The sequence below is a fragment of the Rattus norvegicus genome, chromosome 12 (genome assembly GCF_036323735.1).
Source record: "Rattus norvegicus strain BN/NHsdMcwi chromosome 12, GRCr8, whole genome shotgun sequence".
In the NCBI taxonomy this organism is placed as follows: domain Eukaryota; kingdom Metazoa; phylum Chordata; class Mammalia; order Rodentia; family Muridae; genus Rattus; species Rattus norvegicus.
In genome coordinates this window covers 20,000,107-20,024,174 of record NC_086030.1, presented here as the reverse complement: position 1 = coordinate 20,024,174, position 24,068 = coordinate 20,000,107, and the positions used below count along the sequence as shown (strand labels likewise).

The 24,068-nt window shown below is 52.6% G+C and overlaps 1 protein-coding gene across 1 annotated transcript in view; it reads right to left on the bottom strand.

Moving 5' to 3' along the window:
• Positions 1-11,138, bottom strand: part of Micall2 (MICAL-like 2) — a 28,759-nt gene extending 17,621 nt beyond the window's left edge. Inside the window, exon 1 of the mRNA NM_001419564.1 lies at positions 10,858-11,138. Coding sequence (NP_001406493.1) covers positions 10,858-11,000 — 143 coding nt within the window. The 5' untranslated portion in view covers positions 11,001-11,138. The remainder of the gene's footprint in view (positions 1-10,857) is intronic.
• Between the last annotated feature and the right edge of the window lie 12,930 nt (positions 11,139-24,068).

Here is a 24,068-nt window from a genome sequence, read left to right as displayed (position 1 = left end):
CCAGAGCCTCCCTGGCCCCAACAGTGCAGCCACACTCTGAGAAGGGGCACAGTACCTAGATCGAGACAGCACATTCATTTCCAGCTAACTCTCAGGACCAAGTGTAAATTGTTTCCTCGGGCCAAAGAGGTCTCCATGACTACATGGAACCACCCAGGCCAGTCCCTTTCCAGTCATCACTGACATCAAGCCCAGCCTCAAACCGAGCTGTTCCCTGTCTCCACCTAACGCACTTGCCAGGGTCCCCTGAGGACACTCGGGTCTCCAAGTGGACAAGTGTATGCCTTTGCTTTCCCATCCCCTGAGCTCATGTCTCCCTTGGCGTGGGGTACGGACGGCTCCATTTCTGTCCCTGAGTTGCTCAGACCTGACTAATTGTGCCAAAAGGGTCATCCACCAGAACTGCCCTAGAATACTTTCCCATCATTGTTATTGTTGTTGTTGTTATTATTACTATTGTTGTTGTTGTTATTAATAATAACATTATTATTAATATACAAGACACAGAGACTGACGTGCCTGCTTCAGCCCTTGTGTAGACATCAGGGGACAGCTTTGCAGAACTGGTTCTCTCCTTCCACTCGTATGTGACTCTGAGAATCAAACACACCGGGTCTGTGGAGAAAGCACCTTTACCTGCTAAACCTTCTCTCTGGCCCTGGAGTTCGTGTGTGGCTTTATTTATTCATGCTTTTAAAGATTTGTTTATCTTATCTGTTTCTTTGTTTTGTTTTATTGTTTGTTTGTTTTTTTTCCTCAAGACAGGGTTTCTCTGTGTAGCCCTGGCTGCCCTGGAACTCACTCTGTAGACCAGGCTGACCTCCAACTCGGAGATCCTCCTGCCTCTGTACTGGGATTAAAGGTGCCTGGCCTTATTTTTATCTTGCGTGTACGGGTACTTTGGCTGTACACATGTCTTGGTACCACATATGTGCAGTGTTCTCAGAGGCCAGAAGAAGGCCCTGGATCCCCTAGAACCGGAGATATAGACAGTCGTTAGACACTATGTGGGTGCTGGGCACTATACCCCTGGTTGAGTGCCAGTGTTTCACATAGCCAGAATGGCCTCAGACTCCCTATGTGGACAAGGATAACCCTGAACTCCTGACCCTGTTGCCTCTACCTCCCAAATGCTAGGATTACAGGTGTAAACCATGCCTTGGAGCTCTGACTGAGCCTACCAAGTGGGGGCTGACCACCCCTACGGGAAGCCTCTTCATGGCCAGCTTCCTGGAAAGCAAGGAGGGTTCAGCATGGGTCCAGCATCAAACTCCAAACTGAGTACCTACAACAGGTACTTCAAAGCTCTTGAAGCCTGAGGCAGGGCTTAGCTAGCACAGGCTAGATTCCCTAGCTAACTGTGCTAGATGGTTTTGATGACAGAGGCAAGACTCATCTGGGAAGAGGGAACTTAGTTGACAAAATGTCTCCATCAGATGGCTTGGAGGCAGGCCTGTGGAACGTTTCCTAGATTAATGACTATGTCATAGCCCATGATGGACTGTGACCCGCCCGCCCCCCTCATACACACACCACACACACCCTGAGGAGGTCGTCCTGGGTGCTACAAGAACGCAGACTGAGAAAGTCATGGGAACAAGCCAGTCAGCTGCACTCCTCCACGGCTTCTGCCTCAGTTCCTACCTCCAGGTTCCTACACTGAGTTCCTGCCTTGATTTCCCTCAATGACTGTGTGATCAGAAAGAATTAGCCAAATAAGCCTTTTCCTCCAGTGATGGTTTGAACAGGAATGGCCCCAGTAGGCCCATATATTTGAATACTTGGTCCTATGGCTACTTGACAGGGATTAGGAGGTGCGGCCTTGTTGGGGTAGGTGTGTCACTGGGAGTGGGCTCTGGGCTTTCAAATGCTGAAGTCAGGCCCACTGTCTCTCTTCCTGCTGCCTAAGGATTCCGACGCCATAGAACTCTCAACTCCTCTAGCACCATGTCTGCCAGCATGCACGGCTCCATGCTTCCCCCCCCCCCCATGCTGGTAATGGACTAAACCCCTGAACCGTAAGCCAGCCCCGATTAAATGCTTTCCTTTGTAAGAGTTGTGTGGTTAGGGTGTCTCTTCACAGCAGTAGAACACTGACAAGACAGTTCCCCAAAGTGCTTGTGGTCATGTTTTATCACAACAGCAGAAACCCGAGTTAAGACAGTAGCCAAGGACAGCCTTGAACTTTTAAGTGTGGTGAGTACCAGCATATGCCACCATGCCACATTCTGGAAGCTGTTCTTGCTAAAAAGCACCGTTCCTCACACAGGCCCATGCAGTGAGCACAAGTGGGAGCAGGTCCCACATCTCTACCTTCATTCTCCGCCATTGCTCTCTCCTTTACTTTGGGCCAATCATCTGCTGACTTCCACACGCACGCGTTCTAGATGGGTCCGTCTAAAATCTGGGGTAATTATCTCTTCTCCATACACGGCAGCTGAAGACACAGAACCAATGTATCTGCTGCTGACTTTTACAGTCCTATTCTAGACCCCAAATCCACCTGAGGGTCTATATCAGTGGTCCTCAGCCTGAGGGTTATGACTCCTTTGGGGGTCATATATCAGATATCCTGAATATCAGATCTTTATATTATGATTTTTTTAAAGATTTATTTATTCTATGTATGTGAGTACACTGTAGCTGTCTTCAGACACACCAGATGAGGGCATCGGATCTCATTGCAGATGGTTGGGAGCCACCATGTGGTTGCTGGGATTTGAACTCAGGACCTCGGGAAGAGCAGTCAGTGCTCCTAACCACTGAGCCATCTCTCCAGCCCCCTATATTATGATTTATAATAGTAACAAAATGACAGCTATGAAGTAGCAACAAAAATGATTTCACGGTTTTGGGGGGTCAGCACAACATGAGGAACTTTATTAAGGGGTCGCAACATTAGGAAGGTTGAGAACTTCTCCCCTACAGTTGTGTGGCCAGAGAATCCTGGGACCAAGAGGCATGTCCAAACCCCAGGAATCTCATCCTGAGATTGGCAGGAGTAGAATTGCTCACCCTTGCCCTGGGCCTGCATGTCCTAGTACACGTAGCCATGTATCCCCAACCCTTATCTTACCAGAGACGGTCACGTATCCTCTTTTTTTTTTTTTTTTTTTTTTTTCCGGAGCTGGGGACCGAACCCAGGGCCTTGCGCTTCCTAGGGTCACGTATCCTCTTTAAGGTCATGTCCAGCGGCACCTAGAATCCCTCCTCAGCAAATGAGGCATCCCCATCACCCTGGCCCTCGTCAATGATTACACTCACCCCAATGTCCCCTGCTCAGCCCCCAAAGGTTTAAATAGCCCTTTGTTCCCCTTAATAAACAGAACCAGCTCTCCAAAGCTGTTCCCAGGTATGCGTGTTCTCTACCGGCTCACTCACTGCCAACCAGGATCCTCCATGCACCCACCCTTAATGGTTAAGCTTCCCTCCCTCCAGTCCTAGGGCTGGCTACCATGAAGAGGCAAGGAGGACACAAGACATACAAGAGTGTCACAGGAAGGGGTTAGGGATTTAGCTCAGTGGTAGAGCGCTTGCCTAGCAAGCGCAAGGCCCTGGGTTCGGTCCCCAGCTCCGAGAAAAAAGGAAAAAAAAAATTCAAGAGTGTCACAGGACAGACACATCCCCCAGGAGAATAGTCGCCCACTGAGAACCAGTGCATCCTCAGAGCAGTGACGACTTCTTCAGATCATCCTGCAGACTCAGAGCTGAGATGATTAACCAGACCCCACGTTAGCCAGGGCTGCTTAGCTACAGACCTCTCACCTCTACCCTGCTCTATTCAAACCCCAAGCTCTAGTCAGCATATGGAAGACAAACCGATCAAACCCTTGTCCTGCTGGTCATCACCTCTACCTACTGAGACAAGCAGTGACGCCTTGTGTGGCAGGGCTCCCGAGGCAGGGGTCTAAAATACCAATGCTACTCTCCCCGAAAGGTTACACTGAGGGCCTCCGAAGACGGCTCAGCTGAGAAAGTCTTTGTTCAAAAAGCACAAGGCGGGCTGGAGAGATGGCTCAGCGGTTAAGAGCACCCGACTACTCTTCCAGAGGTCCTGAGTTCAATTCCCAGCAACCACATGGTGGCTCACAACCATCTGTAAAGAGATCTGATGCTCTCTTCTGGTGTATCTGAAAACATCTACAGTGTACTTATATATAATAAATGAATAAATCTTTAAAAAAAAAAAAAAACAAAAAGCACAAGGATCTAAGTCCAAGCCACGGAACCGATGTAAAAAGCCAGGCAGTGTGAACTTGTAACTCCAGTGCCAGGCAGGTAGGGACAAGAGGCTTTCTGGGGCTTTCTGGCCAACCAGTCAAACTTACTTGGTGAGCTCCAGGCCAGTGAGAGATTCTGTCTCAAAAACAAGTAAGGGCTGGAGAGATGACTTCTGTGTTTGAGAGCACTTGTTTCTCTTGCAAGGGACCTATTCAGTTCCCAGCACCCACGTGGTAGCCCACAACCATTCATAATTCCAGCTCCAGGAGATCCAATGAGCTCTTCTGATCTCCACAGACACCAGACATGCACACGGTACACAGACATACTTGCATACAAAACACTCATACACTCAAAACACTCATATTTTAAAAATAAATCTTTAAAAATTTTTAATAATAGCGCTGGAGAGATGGCTCAGTGGTTAAGAGCCCTGACTGCTCTTCTAGAGGTCCTGAGTTCAATTCCCAGCAACCACATGGTGGCTCACAACCATCTGTAAAGAGATCTGATGCCCTCTTCTGGTGTGTCTAAAGACAGCTACAGTGTACTTATATATAATAAATGAATAAATCTTTTTAAAAATTTTTTAAAAATAAAAACAAGGGCCACAGTGCCCAAGGTACAATGCCTTGTAGGTACACTCTTGCACACACACACACACACACACACACACACACACACACATGTAACACACACATATACATATGCAGGGGCATGTGTAGGAGCATGTGCAGACTTGGAGACAGGGTCATCCCAGATGTGATCAGGTGAACATGGGGTCCCTGGGGTAGCCTGACCTGAGGTTCCTGTGTCCCTACACTGAAGGACTGGGACAGATACCAAGGCAGGGGGGTTGAACTTGGATAGGGACACACACAGAGGCAGGAGGGTGTAAGGGCATGAGAGACCACAGCAGGCTCTACACAAACCAGCAGAAAGATAAATGCAGCCTCTCCCAGAGCCTCAGAGCCCACATGGCTGGTCTACTCTACAAAGTTACAGCCCCCAGTTGTCAGCCTCACAAACACTGAGACTGGGTCTCCCTGAACACACAGCTCAGCCTGGCTTGGAACTTACTACACCACCCAAACCTACCTGGAATTTGAGATATTCCTGCCTTCGTGCTGGGACCCCAGGCATGCAGTGTTTGTTAGATTCCTTTGTCTGAGCGCACAAGTGAGCTCATGCATACACGTGGGGGCCAGACATCAACCTAGGGTGTCATTCCTCGGGAGCTGTCCATCCCATGGAGACAGGGTCTCTCACTGGGGCCTGGAGCTTGCCAAGTAGAACAGGCTGGCTCACTAGCAAGTCCTGGGAGCCTCCTGTCTCCCCCTCCTCAGTGCTGGATTACAAGTGTGCACTGTATGTGGGTGCTGGGGACTGAACAGGGTCCCCGAGTTTACAAGGCAAGCATTTTAGTGGGCATGCCCCTCCCCCAGCCCTTATGGTATTTCATTTCTGTGGAGTATACAGCCACCCACCAGTGTAGAGATGGGCACATAGCCCAAGGCATGAACAACCAGGCAGCCACCCATCAAATACAATGACCTCCAACCCTGTGAGCTTTGGCTCTGGAGGAAGCCAGCCTCCAGTCTCCTCCCCCACCCACCCCCCAAGGACCTCAGGGGATCCTTTGGGAATAGTCCCCGCCCAGCCCCTGCACTTTCTAAATTCCCCCATAACTGACTTCATATTCATTTATTTCCTGGAGGAAAAATCAACTATGCAGGGGTAGGCACCAGTCTGGGAGGGGAATTCCCAGCTCAGTGCTATTCTAGGTGAACCCGGCACATCTGGAGTTAATCCCACTGGCAAGAAGGCAGAGAGGCTTAGAGAGAGAGGCCTGCAGTTCCAAAGTGGAGAAAGGGGCTCAGGGTAAGTGTGAGACCCAAAGGAGCAAGGCCAATGACTGGCAGACTAGCTGGGAGACCTGGGAACCAGACACAGGGAACCCAGCACCAGGCTGAGTTGTCTCCGGGGAGGGAAGGTAGCAGCCCTGGACAGTTTTATCCGGAAGGCAGGGGCAGGGGTCTGGGCAGCTGGCCTCAGACTGGAGAACAGAAGGCCTCTGTGCCCAAGCAGCTTCCTGCTGGCTGAAGCCTGTGTGGGAGGGAAGGTCAGCTGGCCTTGCCTGGTCCACTCTCAGCTCTGGCCAGGGAAGCTTGAGGGTAGAGCACACCCTGTGAAACCAGGAGAGTCTACAGTCTCCACAGAGTCAGAGACACCTACCCAAGGCATCCCTACAAAGGCTACTTCAGCTACCTGCTGCTTCTAGTGGTGGCTCTAGGGACCTTGGGGACCTTCAGGTCACCTGGCCAATGGTCAAGAACTAGAAGGGTCCATAGAACTCTGACTTTCCAGCAGGTGTGGTGGTGCATACCTACAATCCCAAACTCTCACGGTCCAAGGCAGGAGGACTGTCCCAAGTTCGAGCCACTCTAGGTTATGCAGTGAGTTCTGGATTAGCCTGCACCATATGTCAAGACCCTACCTCCATATAAACAACTCCGACATTGGGATTTGGGGTGAGGTGCAGAATACATGAAGCCCCGTGCTCCATTCATCTCTGGCCCCTGCATAAATGGTGCATAGTAGTGCACACCTGTAATCTCACCACTCAGGAGATAGAGACAGGAGGAGCAGGAGTTCAAGCGCAGTGTTTGGCAACATAGTAAATTCAAGGCCAGCCTGGACCAGAGGAGACCAGTTCAACAAAAGAAAAAGAAGGCAGACAAGGTAATGCCCACCTCAATCCCAGCACTGGGAGACAAAAGCAAGAGGATGTCTGTTAGTTTAGGGCCAGCCTGGTCTACACAGTTCCTACATAGTATGTTCCTGGAATGCATAACGAGACTGTGTCTCAAAAAAGAAAGGGGGGAGGGGAGGGCAGGCATGGTGTGGCAAATGCCTTTAATCCCAGTACTCGGGAGGCGGAGGCAGGCAGATTTCTGAGTCTGAGGCCAGCCTGGTCTACATCAAAAATTCTAGGACAGCCAGGTCTACAGAGAAACCCTGTCTGAAAACAACAACAAAAAGATGTAGAGAGAAAACTGCAGGTTGGCAAAATACCTCATCTGGCCAAGGCTCTGACAACCCAATTTCAAGCTCAGGGTCCCATAGGGCTCTCCTACCAGAGGTGGGATCTTCCCTGAGGCCCCTTCACCTCTACGCTCAGAGCCACAGGATCCTATGTCCCTGACCCCATGGCCCAATGGCTGCCACTAGTGAGGCCCAAAGGAAAGCTGACCACCCTGTGTCTCCCCACTTGGGCAGGGCAAGACTGGGCTGCTGGGCTGGGTGGCTCCCCAGCTCTCACCTGGCAGGGTGGCTGCATTGCGGAAATGGTCCTTGTGGGCAGGAACCTACTTAAACCCTGTGGAAAACCCAGGCTCGGAGGTGGAGGAGGGGCACGTGGCATGAGGCAGGGAGCTGGCCCAGGTGGTGTCACTGGTAAGCCTATTTCCTCAGGTCCATGGGCCTAGCCACTTGGGAGGGACAGCGACAGCACACGTGAACTCATAGCCTGCAGCCTGGCCCCACCTGGCTGGCTCCATGCCCAGGCTTGCTCCCTCACAGCTGTGCTCCACCAAGGGCCACCGGAAGCACACTCAGCAGGCGGGAGGAACCTCTGAGGTCAGACAAAGGAAAGGACTTCCTGGTGGCAAAGCTAAGGACAAGGAGACAGGATGTCCACCTTCCTGCTGACTTCAGGGGAGTCTTCAGGAGAAGTGGGCTAGAGTGCTGGGGTACAGGGACCTGCCCCCCAACCCTGCCAAGATCTGACTGACTGAGGGGCTCCTCAGAGGGCACAGCCCCTCTCTACCTGTGGTCCACCACATTTTTCCACTCTTCCTGGTTGGAAAACTTTTCCACCCAACTTGCAGTGAGATGAGACATCCCCCACCCCCTGCCCCCCCCACCAGTGAGATGAGACATCCCTCACCCTCCTACTCCCCCAACCAGTGAGATGAGACATCCCCCACCCCCAATTCCCACTTTTTAAACACACACACACACACACACACACACACACACACACACACACACACACACACACACACGCTTGGAGGAAGAGACACATGAAATACTGTGCACATGTGCAGGTAAAATCCCAACTTTTGGGAATCAATCTCTCTCCTCCCATCATGAGGGTGAGTCCTGCAGATCCAAGGCAGGCCATCGGATTTGGTGGCAAGCCCCTCTACCCATTGAGCCATCTCGCCAGCCCACGATGGGGGCTTTTAATGCTTGGATTCACATGACATAAGTCCCTCCTCCTGTACTGGGCCACACTTTACACCAGTGGTTCTCAACCTTCCTAACACTGCCCCCTTTAACAGTCCCTCCTGTCGTTGTAAGCCATAACCATAGAATTATTTTGTTGCTACTTCATAACTATAATTTTGCTACTGTTAAGGAATCATATCTGCGTTTTTTTTTTCCAAAGGCCTCAGGCAATCCCTGCAAAGGGTCCTTTGGCACCCCTCCCAAGAGGACTGCAACCCACAGGTTGAGAACCACGGCCTTACAGTCTCATCAGTAATTGTGACTCCTGCCAAAATCCCCACTCCTTTCCCACCACTGCTATTGCCCATGTCCACACCCAGGGATAACGTGTCCTCAGATTCTCAGAGGCCAGGCATCATACTTGCTACAGGGTTGCGGGGGGGGGGGGGGGGGAGGGCTTATCTCTCCCAGCTTCTGAGAGCTCCAGGGTGCCTGTCCCTTGGCTCACCTCTCCACTCTGGACTCCCTAGTTCTGTCACCTTCAAACCTTTTCCAAATGCACACAAGCTCCTACCAAACTTCTACCCCATCTCCTGAGCCCAGGCCCCATGCCCTTATCTATAGGGTGCCAGCTACATAGTAGCCACCTCCAGGTCTCCACAGAGCATTAACTAAGAGACTGGAGCAAGGAAGTCGGCAGTGTGAGATAACCCTCTCAGAGTGGAGCTGAGCAGGCCCCTCTTCTTCCAGCCCCTTTCCTGTCATCACCTTGAACTTCTGACTCTGAGACCAGGAAGTTGCTCCCTGCACTTTGGCGACTGAGATGACCCGACACCATATACAGTAGGCACTCAACTAGATAAACGAGCGATCCTTTAACACTTGCCCATGCCAGCACATACATGCGCACACAAGTACACACACAAGCTGTAAATAACCATACATCTCTTTGTGGCTACCTCTTCTCCTCTTTGGGGACTATATGTCAGGCCACGAGCACACACGTGCCCTGCCTTGAAGCAGAGGAAATCTCGTATCTGGGAAGGCCCTGTCTCTGTGCAGTTACCAGCTGAGGCTGCTAGGCCAGCCAAAACCCAACATCATCATCTCCTCCACTTGGGGACTCCTCACATAGTTCTCGTCTAAGCTCCCTGCTCTGGGTCATCATCCAGCCTCCCCTCCCCTGCCCCCCAACCCCGGGAGAAACCTGACTACCCACGTTTCCATTCCAAGTCCATTTTCCAAGGTCCACATCTGTGGCCCGGCATCCATCAAAGCTCAGCTCCCCACTTCCCATAAGCCTGATGCCCCCTTGAGCTCACACCATCCACCTCCCCGAGAGTGACTGAGGCTCATGCAACGAGGCCCTCCCAAGAAGCTCGGGGGTGGGGGGTGTTTCATAACCACAGGGCAGAAGACTACTTCTTGCTCAAGATTCCCACTTCCTGAGTCTAGCAAAGTTTGGCACAGGGAGTTTGATAGGACCAGGCCTGGCTCTGCCTGACATGCTGAGCGACCTCAACAATATGTGTTTCTTTTTACTTTTCTGAGCCTCAGTTTCCCCCCATCTGCATGGCAAGAAGCTGTGACTGAAGCTGGCTGAGGCGGGCTCCACAGGTGCTGCCTGGAGCTTCACTCAGCCTTAAGACCTCCTTGGAAAACACTCTCAGAGCAGCCAACTCTGGCTCTAGCTACCCTGTATGTGAGAATGCTTTTCTCAGAAGAGCATGGGTAATCTTGTCCTATTCCAGGACTCTGGTCACCAGCCTAACAGAGTCTGCCTAAGTGTTTGCTAAGTGAGTAACTAATAGAACAGTTTCAGTTATGGGCCAAGGTCCTTCAACAAGACAGAGCTAGCTTGCTTCCCAACTTCCTATGCCAAGACTCTTCCTCTATCCCTGTCCTCTCCTACAACTTCCAAGGATGGTGGCCCAGCCTTCATTGTCCCCTGTTACTCTAAGGTGATAAAAGGCGTGGGCTACCCACTTTATTGTTTTCCTAACAATGCCTGGACAAGTTAGGGGAGGGGCAGTAATCTCACTAGAAGCCTCAAGTGGCCCTGATCTTGAGGCTGGACCTCAGACTCCCAGGAGCTGTTCCTTTGCCCTTTCTCAGGGAGCTCAGGGAAGGCGGACGCTGCCCTGAGTCACCACTGACTAAGCCGGCTGGACAGCCCACGTCCTGGCCCCTGGCCCAGCAGCATTTGATGGCCTGCTACTTGACTGCCAGAGTCTTGGGGACCACCAAATAGGCTGTACCTGCAGGTCTCTGCACTGCCCCGGGTGGTCCATCTAAGAGGGGTGTGTCTGAAACCTCTGACCCGGATCCCAAGGCAGGCGTGGCCTCAGTTTCCCGTTTGCAGCGGCACTTGAGAGCCCAACAGAGGGGTCAAAGAGCACTCACATAAGGTCTGGCCGGTGTCGGTGCAAGATAGCGCAGAAGGCCAGGCCATCGCGGAACGAGGTAGTCATGTTGGTGATGCTCACGTCCCGGTAGCCCTCGCACTGCTGCCGGCACCATTCTTGCAGGGCTTTGATGGCGGCCATGCGGGCGGCAAGACGGGCTGGCGGCTCGAGGAGCTGGCCACAGGCCCTGCTAGGGCCCGAGACGCAGAGGAGGCCCGGACCCGCCGACCACCAGCCGGGCTGGAAGAAGAGAGCTCCAGCAGACCGGCGCCCCACACTGCAGCCGCCTGCGAGGCCGCCGGCCCTGCCCCCTGGAGGCCCCGCCTCTTCTGACCCGCCCCCCCCCAAGATCACGCCCCCTGGAGGCCTGGCCCGCCAGCTCCATACAGGCTCCTTGTTCCGGCTGCACCGCCCCAGTTTGTTCAGGCCACACCCACGCCCCAGAAAAGACACGCCCATACAAGACCACGCCCCCTCTTTCCTGGGACTTGGAGAATTGGGGCCCGTACTCTGGGCGTCGGCTCCCGCCTTGGCCTTCAGCCATGACTCCCAGCAGAGGCGTCGGGGTTTTCTTTTCTTGTTTTCCTTGAGACCGGGACCTCTGTAGCTCACACTGGCCTCTAGCTCATTATATAAGCAAAGATGACCTTGTGCTTCTGATTCCCCAGCCTCCACCTCCTTTAGTGCTGGGATTAGTCTTGTGCGCCACATCACGCCTGGTTTATGCAGTGCTGGGTACGGAACCTGGGGCTTCCTGCGTGCCAGGCAAGCATACCACCAGCTGAGCTACGCCCCCAATCACGATTATCTTTCTTACTTTTAGTTTTATCTTATCCATATGGGCTTCTGCTTGAACGTGTATCTGTGTACCAGGTACCCCAAGAGACCTGAAGAAGACCCCGTGCTCCTCTAGAACTGGAGCTGGAACTGCTTGCGCTGCCATGTGGTTGCTAGAACCTAAACCCCAGGACCAATGGAAGAGCAGCAAATGCTCTTAACTACTGACCCATCTCTCCGGCCCAAACCCACTTTTTATTGGAAAAAAGAAAAGTTGAGTCCAAGCTGCCTCAGCTGGTCTTGAGTTAACAGTTGAGCTGCCATCCTCCTGCCTCAACCTCTAGAGTTGGCAGCCTGTTGACAAATGGGAGGGTAGAGGCTAGGAGAAATGTAACCTCTGAGGAGGAGTGACCCTGTTTCAGGGTCTACAAAGCTGTCTGGTTTGAGGCTGGTAGGGAGCTTGGTGGGTAGAGTGGTTTCCCATCATACAGGAACTGTGCATGATGCCACACCCCTGAAATCCTAGCACTCAGCCGGTAGAGGCTGGAAGATCAGAAATCCAAGCTCATCCCTGACACATAATGGAGTGCCAGGCTGACACGGGCTACCTGAGACTCTATCTCAAACTGCAAAATGCTGTCTGTAGTTTTCTGAAGGGAAACTTCTCACCCTCAGGGGTGCCAAGCTGGCCAGAATAATTCCTCTCCAGTCACAGAGGAATTGGAGGCTGTAGGGGACTCTCCAGGGGTCTCTGAAGACAGGAGACACTTAACTTCCTACTTCCAGCCTTTGAGGATGCCAGGGTGATTAAGGAAAATACCTCTCCCAGGTCCTCAATTAGAGCCAGGGGCTGCCCTGAATGTTGTTTTGTTTTGTTCTGGTTTGTTTCTGAGATGGAATTTCTCTGTGTAGCCCTGTCTATCCTGGAACTCACTCTGTAGACCAGGCTGACCTTGAACTCACAGAGATCTGCCTGCCTCTTCTTCAAGTGCTGGAATTAAAGGTGTGTGCCATCTCTGCCCACTTTGTACACTCAGGAATCTGTATGTCATCAGGTGGACCGAACTATGACACCAACTGTGTGAACTGGCCCTTTCCAGTTAAGTCCCAGGACTTGTCTAGACAGGATCTTTAGGAAAGTAGGTGTTTTCCCAAAAATGGCACCTGGCTTGGAGCCAGGTGGCTTCTCTACACCCCTCTCTAAGGAGTGAGAACACGCCCAAGCTATGGGCTGGCATCAAGGAGGCACCTGGGTACAGGCAGCAGGTGTGGGCCAGCATGTGGGCAGCAAGCTCCTCATCCCAAAGGGCACAAAAGCCTGTGGCCCCGGATTATAGCCCCAACCCTTGCCCAGTGAAAGCTGCTGACCTGCCTGAGGGTTCTGTCAGGGGGACAAAGTGCACTATCACACCCCATTCAGCCAAAGCCTGGTCCAGGAACCAGGTTTTCCTAACCCTCAGGGCAGCAGTTACAAGAACTGGAAAAGCTGGTAAGAAAGGTAACTGCCAAGATGTGGGGAGAAAGGGTGAGCAAACTCAGAGAGGGCCATGCCAGGGTCTGAGTTCTAATCTCATCTCAAGGGTCACCTGTGACCAACCTCTTCACACTCCCCACCCCCAGTTTCTGCCACCCTGGGAGCTTGAGGACAGTATTTGTGACAGTCCCCTGGGGCCACCAATGACATCACCACCAGCACCTCATTGAGCCAGCCTTTCTTTTTTTTTCCCCCTCCATCTTTATTAACTTGGGTATTTCTTATTTACATTTCAATTGTTATTCTCTTTGCCGGTTTCCGGGCCACATCCCCCTAACCCCTCCCCCTCCCCTTCTATAAGGGTATTCCCCTCCCCATCCTCCCCCCATTACCACCCTCCCCACAACAATCACGTTCACTGGGGGTTCAGTCGTGGCAGGACCAAGGGCTTCCCCTTCCACTGGTGTTCTTACTAGGCTATTCATTGCTATGCCAGCCTTTCTAGAGTCCCCCAAACCAGAACACCCCAATCTGCCTACCACTGTCAGCCTTCCCATGTCCTCCCCTAGCACCTTAGTCCACACTAGTCCTTCTCGCAGACCCCCTTAAGTGTTCCAAAAGCCCCTCTTGCCAACTCTCCTCTGAATAAAGTCCAGGAACCTTATCAGCCACCAGAAGCTGCCGGTCCCGCTTATCGTGACTCTGCAAGCCACACCCTGTCATGCTCCCTCTGGGCCTTGTTTCTCCAGCTGACTCCAAAAGCCCACTGTGCAACTCCATGGGGCCACTGAAGTCATTTGGGTGCCCTTCTCGGCTCCTCCCTGCCTCCCCTCCAGCCCACTATAGCTGGTGCTCCACCATCCAACCAGAAACCTCCACTACCAGTGTAATTTCTAAGAAACCTTTCCCATCCTGTCACCTCCGCCCTGGTGGCACCTAGCCCCAGCTTTCACTAAGTCAGCATTCATCAGCAACATCCATTATCTGGGGTAACAAATCCACTGACCTGCCCTGGGAGGCCAGGAAAATGGACATCAGATCTTCTGCCTCAGTGTCTCTTACTGAAAGGAAAGCATAGCTTTCTCCCATCATACTGTATGAGTATGCATACAATAGGCACTCAATGGATGCAGGGTCATGTGCTTACAGTTGAGTCTTTCTTGCTCACATTTATCTCCTGGATGGTGGTAGGGTGTCTGGATCCTTTAGGACATTTGCTAATTACACAGAGGGAGAAAGAGAGAGAGAGAGAGAGAGAGAGAGAGAGAGAGAGGGAGGAGAGAGAGAGAGAGAGAGAGAGAGAGAGAGAGAGAGAGAGAGAGAGGGGGGCTGTGAAACAGACACACAGGAGAGAAAGAAATACAGCGACTTGATGGGGAGACGGAGACTAGAGAGACAGAGACAAAGTGCAGAAGACTGATTAATTTCCGTTCCTGCAGAGGACCCAGGTTATGTGCGCAGCATCCGCATGGTGATTCACAGCTGTCTGTAACTCCAGTTCCAGGAGACTTGACTATTTTTTTTTAAGATTTTATTTCTTTTATATATGTGAGTACACTTGTAGCTGACTTCAGACATATCAAAAGAGGGCATTAGATCCCATTTAGAGATGGCTGTGAGCCACCATGTGGTTGCTGGGAATTGAACTCAGGACCTCTGAAAGAGGAGTCAGTGCTCTAACCACTGAGCCATCTCTCTGGCTCCCGGGACTTGACTTCTTAAGTATGTGAAGTAACAGGGGCGGAAGAAATGGCTCAATGAGTGATTCAGAGCACCAGCTACTCTTCCAGAGGACTTGGGTTTGATTTCCAGCACCCACATGATGGGCAAAATTATCTATAACTGTAATCCAGTCCCAGGGGAGCCGATGTCCTCTTCGGACATCAGTGTGCACTTGTCATGTGACGTGAATTCCTGGAGACACACATGTCTACTTACCTCAGATAAGGAGCACACCACAGACCAACATATGGACCCCACCGAAGTCCAACTTGGTGATCCAGCAAGCTTTATTGGGGTTAGTTACAGGAATATAGGTGATGGGTTATAGGAGCAGAAATGACTCCAAGACAGCTGCATCACCAAAGCCCACCGCAGCATGGGGAGTCACCAGGGCGGAGGACCTGCAGGCTCGTCCTCGATCGGTGCTCAACGCTAAAGAGTGTCCTTTCCAAATGACTCAGCTGGTCTACACCTCTTCTAGGCCACTGACCTAGCCTTCGAGCCCTCTTTGCAGTTCGGCTTGTCTCCGAACCAGCCATTCACTAGGGAGTGGCCTAGTGAATCTGATCAGTTTGAGGGACTTCAGGAAGCTAATATTGAGTTGTTTGCCTTCTGGCTTAAGGAGCTTCCCTGCAGGATGGGATGCTTCAGTCTTGGAGGAAACCTCTACACAACAACACTGCATGCACAAGGTACACACCCATGTATGCAGGGAAAGCACGCAGACACTTTTTAAGATTTATTTATTTTATGTGTATGAGTACACTGTAGCTGTCTGCAGACAGCCAGAAGCCAGAAGAGACTACTCTCTGCCCACATTTCTGACTCCAGAGGAAAACACCTACTGCCATCTGGGAACCTGGTGCAAGGGGGCTCAGGGAAAAGGCAGCACAGGCCCTCCTGGTTGCCACCCTCAGGGAGAGCTCAAAAGCAGCCCAGTACCAGAAGAGGGTACCAGATCCCATTACAGATGGTTGTGAGCCACCATGTGGTTGCTGGGGATTGAACTCAGGACCTCTGGAAGAGCAGTCAGTGCTCTTAACCACTGAGCCCTCTCTCCAACCCACGCAGACACTTTTTAAAAAAGAGATAAAAGTGTGAGCCCCCAACATTCTCAGGGACTCCCTAGACCCTGCCCCCACTGGGCCATTTTCGCAGGTTCTATGTCTTGGGTGGCCTAGTTCTAAGGGTTGGGAGAATCGACAGGCACACCTGTGTGTGAGGTAGGCTGGGCCTGGAAAGCCATGGGAGGCAGTCAGAGATGAGTCATGGGACATTGGCCACATGGCCGCCCTTGGGAAGGTGCGGTGTATGACCTATACCACTATCCACCGTGCTACAGCTGCCTGGACTGCAGGACGCAGAAGCACACGCGCGTGCTGTGTGTGTGTGTGTGTGTGTGTGTGTGAATGAGTGTGTGCACGGGAAGGCTGAACACAGGTTTTCATCCCACTGAATTGTAGGGTGCCATTGAACTTACAAATTGGGAGTCTCTGAAGGAACACTCAGGGGACTCCTACTTTGTCCCCCTTGTCTCCCTTGTCCCGGCATGAATCTATGACCTCTGCTTGTCTCCTGGGACTAAGAGGCCCTTCCAAATAGCCCGCACCTTGAGCCTCACAGATCCGTGGCTTCTCCCATCTCCACATAGTAGATAAGTTCCCTCCGCTTCCTGCTCTCTCCACTGCGAAACAGAGCAGCAGACCAAATTATCCCTGTCCCTTCTCCATGTGCCCGGGAACCTGCTGCCGGAGGATGTTGGTCCCACCCTTCAGTCCCTTTATCCCAACTCTGGTTGCCTGCCCTCTCTTGCCCTTGCTGAATTCAGATGGGTCTTTTTGTTGGTTTTCGTATATTTGAGTGAAGGTTTTGCTGTGTAGCCCATGCTAGGCCTCAAACTCCCGTGGGGCTCAGTCTTCTGAGTCCCGGAATGATGAGTACATGCCCACCACCAGTTCTAGGTAAATACTCTGGTTTTGTTGTTGTAGTTTCTGCTGCTGCTTTTCTTAACATTTGTTTTTAAAGTTGGGTATAGTGGCACATATCTTTCATTTCAGCACTTAGCAGGCAGAGGCAGCAGATCTCTGTGAGTTTTGGGGCCAGCCTGGCCTACATGGTGAGTTCCAGGACAGCCAGATAGACATAAACACTGTCTCAAAAACAAACAAAAATTACTTATTTTTAAACGGTGTGTATTTCTGTGTGCGAGTTTGTGCGCTTGGTGCAGAGCCCACAGATGCCTAGGGCATTGAAGCCCGTGGAGCCGGAGTCACGGATGGTGGTTGTGAGCCACCTGACTTGGTGTTGGGGACCAAACTCCAGTCCTCTGCGAGAGCAACAAGTGCTCTAACTACCAAGCATTCTCTCCAGCCCCTAAACTTACATTCTTGCTGATGAATCCCAGGCATCTGCCTCTGGCCCGAGCCCAGCATCCTAGATGGCTCCAGGCAACCTTGAGTTCAGTGTTGCTCAAACCGAAGGCCTGATTCTCTGGCCCAGAAATACCGATCCCAGCCCTACATAGCTGGGCCACCGTTCCAGTCAGCTGCTTGAATGACAGGTAGGCTGACTCTTGGCCTCTTCTCTCTACACCTTTGAGTTTGGGCCTCAGCACTGGCCTAATCCGCCTCCTGCATACCACTCCCATGGCTCCCCTAGTCCTTATGTAGAATTCCATGGAAACTGCTAAGGGGAGCAGGCTGTCTCCCTCTGTCTCTTGGGACACACCGTCTCCGGTTCCCAGTCATCCCCACATCCACTCTGCAGCTGTGCCTGGGACACATTCCTGACTCAGGACCTCAGCCCCGGGATGTTTGCTTGGTTTTCTCCTCATCTCCTGTTGGCTGTTTGCCCAAACATCACCTTCTTGCTGAAAGCCACCCCCCCTTACTACTCATACTTAGCACTGAACCCTGAACCCCTGTCACAGTTTCCATCCAGACTGTGGTAACAGCAGCCCCTGTGGTCAGGACAGCTGTGTGCGAATTCTCTGCTGTGTCCCCAAACACCAAGCATGCTGGAGTTGTTTTGGTCTGCTGCTGGCTAGGGACTGAGTCTTCACCAAGAGGGGGTGGGCACGGGCTCTGGGAAAACCACCCACCCCATCTGCTTGGCTCCCCGAGGGCAAGTTAAGGTCTAACTACTAGCCACATGTCAATAACTCAGTGGCACCTAGGCGACTTGAGTGCGTGTGTGCATATGTGCATGTATGTGTGTTTATGTGTATGTGACGTGTGTGTGTGTATAGGTGCGTATGTGTAGTGTATGGTGTATGTGTGTGATGTGTGGCTGTGTGTGTAGTGTGTTGTGTGTGTGTTGTATGAATGTGGTGTGTATGAGGTGTGTGTGTGGTGTTTGGTGTGGTATGTGTGTAGTGTGTGTGCACAGTGTGTGTGTGAGTACATTTATGTGAGTGTGTGTAGTAGGTATGTGTGTGGTATATGTGTGAGTGGTATGTTGTGTGTGTGCAGTGTGGTGTGTGAATATAGGATGTGTATGGTGTTTGGTGTGGTGTGTGTGTGTGTGTGTGTGTGTGTGTGTGTGTGTGCGCGCATATAGTGTAATAGTGTATGTGTGGTGTGATTCCATAGGGCCAGACAGCAAAGACCTTTGGGGACAAAGTGGCTGGGGCTGGATCTGTGTCACAAGAGGCACACTAGCACACGAGTAGGCAGGACAAGAATGTCAGAACTCAGCCCTGGAGGTCGAGTGCATCAGCCTCACTTCAGAAGGAAGAGCTAGAGGGCCAGGCATGCAAAGGCCCTGGGGTAGGGATGGGCAGAAGCACAGCTGGATGGGGACCAGAGAGTGACTTGGGAGAGAGCTAGGGAGGACAGCACCCTGTCCCAGCCTCATTAGCCCTCTGCACACCCCATTTTTTCACTCTGGCTGAGGCAAACAAGGTTCCAAGACCAGCTCTGCCCCATCCCAATGTGGGGAGGAGTTTAGAGATCTGGCCTGTGCAGTGGGTGCCTTGCCCTGAGTGTCTTCCCTGGTCTGAGACTTCCTGGTCTGGGACTTCCAGACCAGCCTCAGTTTCCCTGTTTCCACCTATGGTGCATCTTCATAAGGGAGCGGCAGTAGAGGGAGAGAGATCCAGGAGGGACAGAGAAGTGTCTTTCTAGTTGATTCAGAAGCTAGCTTGGGAGGACCTGGAGAGATGGCTCATCCGTCGGTCTGTCCGTCTGTCTGTAAAGTGCAAACTGCTCTCAGAGATGTGCGCTGACTTACAACCACCTGTGACTCCAGCTCCAGGGCATCTGGTGCCCTCTTCTGGCCTCTGAGGGTACCCTCACACAGTGGGGTCTGTAGACTTCCGACTGGTGGATGTGCCTCTAAAATGGTGGTTGGCTCAGCGCTGATGAGGGGAGACACCGGGATGGTAGGAAATGAACAAGAACAAGAGAAACAGACCAGCAAGGCCCAGGGTGAGCTTTTCCTGCGGGACTGACTGTTAGAATCTTGAAATCATGAAGCTGCCCAGAGGTTCCCAACATGACTTTACTCACAGAACTGTCCGGACAGCTGGGGAGGGAGGTATCAATCTGGCTGTCATGCAGAATCCACAGGGAGTCTCCTCCCCCAACACCCAAGACCACTCTCCCTGTTGCTCCAGGCCGGGGAGAGGGAGAGCAGGCAGTGAATCCTGTTTTAAGCCCCACTAGCTAATTAATTAGGCTACGTGGAAGAGTGCTGGCCACTATGGATACATCGATAGCTTTGAGTGACCTTGCAGACAGTCTCTCTCACCTGTTTTGGGCTCTAGGAGACGGGAAACACTGGCCACAGCACCAGCCTTGGCCACAGGCTGCTTCCAACAGCCAGATTTTTACATTTCATTACAAATGGCTTTGCCGGGCATGGCCGTAACTTTTACATTTCCATCCACTTTATTATTAATGGCTTTCCTGAACTGTTGCAGGCCAGCGTCGCACACAATGCGTTATAAATATTTGATCCCGCATCTAGAGTCGTCCATTTATCATTTATAACGGGTTACAAAAACATTATAAAACATTTACCGCACATTTATAGATCATTCTCGGCTACCACAATGATGCGCTATAAATACATTATTAATCCTCTTCATACCATTGATAGGAACCCCTTGTAATAGGGCCTGGCCCTCCACACTCTCAGCAAACAGTACTTTGGTGCTGAGGGCAGCAGGACCCACGGATAGAGGGAATCGGCCTGTGCTGCTGGCTGTGTGTGGCCCTGTCAAATCACACCTCCTCTCTGTTCACACGGCACCTAAGCTGGTGTGTCTGCGCACCATGCATTTCACACTCTTCCCCCAGAGCCTCCCTGTAGCTCAGAAATGTGCCTGAGGGCTCAGCCGGCTGGGAACGGAGCAAGCCCAAATCCTGGCCAAACCCTGCTGTTACCCAGCCTCCGAGGAACATTGTTCTATAGGGGCAATCCTCACTCAGCACACACAGAGGTCTTCCCAAAACCCTGTGGTCCCCTGCTGTACTGCAACCAGGGATGAGGACACCAGGGACCCAGCACTGTCCCCAGAACCTCTGCTCCGGGGACATGTGACCCAAGCAGGAGCTGAGCACAGAGCAGTGGATAGGCAGCAAGAGAGCCCTCTCCTGAGAATTTGGTGGGGCCCTGGGCACAGCAGTTTCCTGCCCTGAGCCAGCCCCACTCTCTGAGTGGCCATGACTTCCGGTGAGTGGAGCTGAGCCTTTGCTGAGGGATATCTGAGTGAAGGTAGGGTTTTTCTAGCTGACCTTCCATTCTCCCGGGTCCTGGTCTCCCTTCTAGAGCTACAGGAACCAGACTGCTCTCTGGGGATGGGGAGAGTCCTGAGTTCCCAGCAGAAAGTCGGTGCACTGAAGAACTTACCTGGAAAACTCCTTTGTCCCTTAAGGTCCCTTCGATGTGTTACTGTCCCATGCTTCCAGAGACCGAGAGTTGAGAAGCTGTCCTTTCAAATCTACAGCTTCGCAGAGGTGAACAGAGAAATTCAGGACTTCCACCGGAAGTGTCTAGAAGATCACCCCCGGGAGGGAAGAGGCCGCAGGTCCACAAATTCTCCAGGCACAGTGTAACTGTTAGACACTTGGCACGACCCTAGCCTACCTGGCCAGGCTAACTGGGTCAGAGTTCCCGGCTGCCTCAGGAAGAAATGGGAAGAGGCAAGTCCCCAGAGCCTCCCAGTTCTCAGGTGCCCACCCACAAACACAGCCTTGAGCCACCATGCTCTGTCTACAAGGCAGTAAATATGACGAAGTGGGCCTCCTAGGGTGAGTGTGAGGTGACCCTGTGGGTGGGGCCAGAACTCTGTCCCCATGTAAAGGTCGAAGGTCACAGCTGGCCAGAGCTAAAAGGCTTTTTTTTGGGGGGGGGCCAAGAAACAGGTATGCTCATTGCCATGACACCACGCCCCAAATCAAGGCACCAGGTGGTAGGTGAGCTCGGGACGGGACACTGCCTTCTAACCATCTTTCCTTCCTCCTCAGAATGAAAGAGGATGAGGGGCTGGCAAGACCCTGGGCCTAGCTTGGGGTCTCCTGGAGGACTTACTGCTGACCCAATTCTCCAACCCGCAACAGAGCTGTCTGTCCTGCAGTTCATCGGGTGCCCAAATCACTGGAATCTTGATGGTGAAGAAGTAAAGTCAGGAGCTGAGGCATGGGTTGTGCTGGGATCTCCGGTCCTGTGCCCTTCTGCATCCTGTGGGTGTCTGTCCTTGACTGGCCTGGTCTGCCATCTCATACTATGCAGACCCTAATTCCATCAGACAGCCCCTCACAGCCGGTGGCCCTGAAGCCACTCCATCACAGACCTGCCCTTCCATCTTGCTAGGCTATATTGTTACCCTCTCTGAATTGGGCGCACACTGGCCTTTTTGTCCCCAGGACCTATGAGAAGTCATCAGCCTGGTGCATGCACAGGCAGAAACCCTCTATCCCCAGGCCCTGGCCTCAGCAGCCCGTCAATCTAGGGCATAGACTCATCCTTATTCAGTGAGCATGGAGTACAGGGCACCCTTTACCTGCCCCCACCCATCCCCCAGCATGTCATGGGTACGGCTTCTCTGCTCAACCCTGCAGCCTTGTGGGAAGTGTGAGTACTGCCCTTCACAATGAAGGGAAACTGAGGCTGGAGAGTGGCCTCAGCTGAGCATCAGCAGTCCCTCTGGGCTCAGGTCCACGGCCATGATTGACTGTTGTACCCCTTGCAGCAGGCGGGCTCACAGTCCTGAGCTGGGTCTCATTCCCAAGCTGACATCAGGCTCAACCTTCAGGCTTGTCCTAAGACCAGCCAAACCTGGAGACACCAGCCCCTCTGCAAACCTTATGAACCTGATGAATGACACTGTACCCTTATACATCTGCATCCAGGACCTGGGGTTACCCACCACCCTGTCTTGTCTTGTGAGCCCCAGCACTGGGCGTGGACAGACCCCTGCTCTCTGCACAAGCTACTGCACTGGGAGCCCTGCTGCTTCTGGCCTCCATCTCCCTACACCAGGACTAGCATGTCGTTCGTGTATGACGGAAGAGAAGAGCTGAGGATGGGCACCCAGCTGCCGTGTGATATAGCAGAAAACACATCCCCAGGCGCCTACTTCTGAGTAGCTGAAGCCACGTGTAGCCCTTAATGTCCTGAGCCCTGGGTCTCTACTGCATTGAGGGTGTGCCACATAGCTGAGCAGTGGTGGTGCATGCCTTTAATCCCTAGCACTTGGGAGGCAGAGGCAGGCAAGATCTGAGTTCAAGACCAGCCTGGTCTACAGAGTAAGTTCCAGGACACCTAGGGCCGCACAGAGAAACCCTGTCTTTGTGTGTGTGTGTGTTGGGGTGTGTGTGCCATGTATAAGAAGCCCAAAAGAAGACCCAAGACTCATAGGACCGGACTTTAAACCCCAGGCCTTGGCTGGATGCCCATGTGGAAAGTGCCCAGGTTTCCTTCATCTGCCCACAGAGCCAGCCACGTGCTATCCAGTACCCCTTGCCCTATATTCCGCAGTGTGAGGTGGGGCAGATGCTGGCACTGGGTGTGATGATCCAGACACAAGCTCAAGTCTTCCATCATGGCATTCCCATCATCCCCCCAAGTTCCTGGGGCAGGAAGGGACCACTCATCTTTTGTGTAACTTGGGCCTAAGGGAAGTGGCAGTGCTTGAAGACATGTGCCAAAGGACAGTGACCCAAGCCCCCCAGGCCCAGGGGCACTGGGCAAGGAGAGCGAGCATGCTGACTCCCACTTGGAAGCAGGGGAGGAAGTACGCTGCACAGCGGTCTGCACTGGCGGGCTGGACGGCCTTTCACTCTCTGCATGGGTGGGACTGTCTCACACTGAAGAGTGGCTGACTACCCAGCTCTAGGGGTCCTGTGTAAGGGCCTCCAGGTACCATGGACAGGCCCTGCAGCTTCTCAAGAGATGTGTGTGGCTTGGGGGTTCAGGGGGAACTGGCTTGGTTGGAGCTGGCCTGGACCAGAAGTCAGAAGGCTAGAAAGCAGAGATAGGAGGGCTGGGGGAAGGAGCAAGGTGCACAGAACCCCCCTATGTCAAGTTGCCCCCAGCCCCCCAGATGGGTCATCACTGCCTGCCTACCTGTACACAAAGAGCCCATCTTCTACACACCTGCCTGCTGTTCTGAATGGGTGTATGAAGACCTGGTGAGAATCTGGCTACCTCACGTTGGCTCCTGTCCCTCATTCTTTGCCAACATGATCCTCCAAAACACCTCAGGAACCTTCCTGGGGACAAAGGCAGCCTTGGCCCATTGGGCCCCCAGTCATCAGATCCGCATTGCTGTGGAAGACTCAAGGATGGGAGACCGGCACAGAACCAGTGCATTTGGGAAGGTGGGTGGGCAGGCAGGGCTGGCTCGGTGGCCAGAATAGGATTAGAGGTTGTGGGTCTGGAACTCGTATTTTAGGGAACAGTGCCCCCTGGTGGCTAGAGATGGAACTGCCAACCACCAGGGACAACCCTGCAGGGATAGTCTGGGGAGGTGGCCTGTACCCCTAGGAAGGGTCCCTGACCACTCAGAATGGCTCTCATCCTAACCTGGAGGGCACGAGTTCATGAGAGTCAAGTGCCGGCACAGAACGGTCCATTACACACCAGATGTGATCAGCACCTTGCTGTCTTCCATGGAGGGTGGGAACTGGTGGTTCATCTCTGGGCATCTCTTGCCCAAAACCACAGGCTACTAGGGCCATTCCTGTCTGAACCACAGGGCTCCATCATCTGTTTAGGATGACCACTCTGCC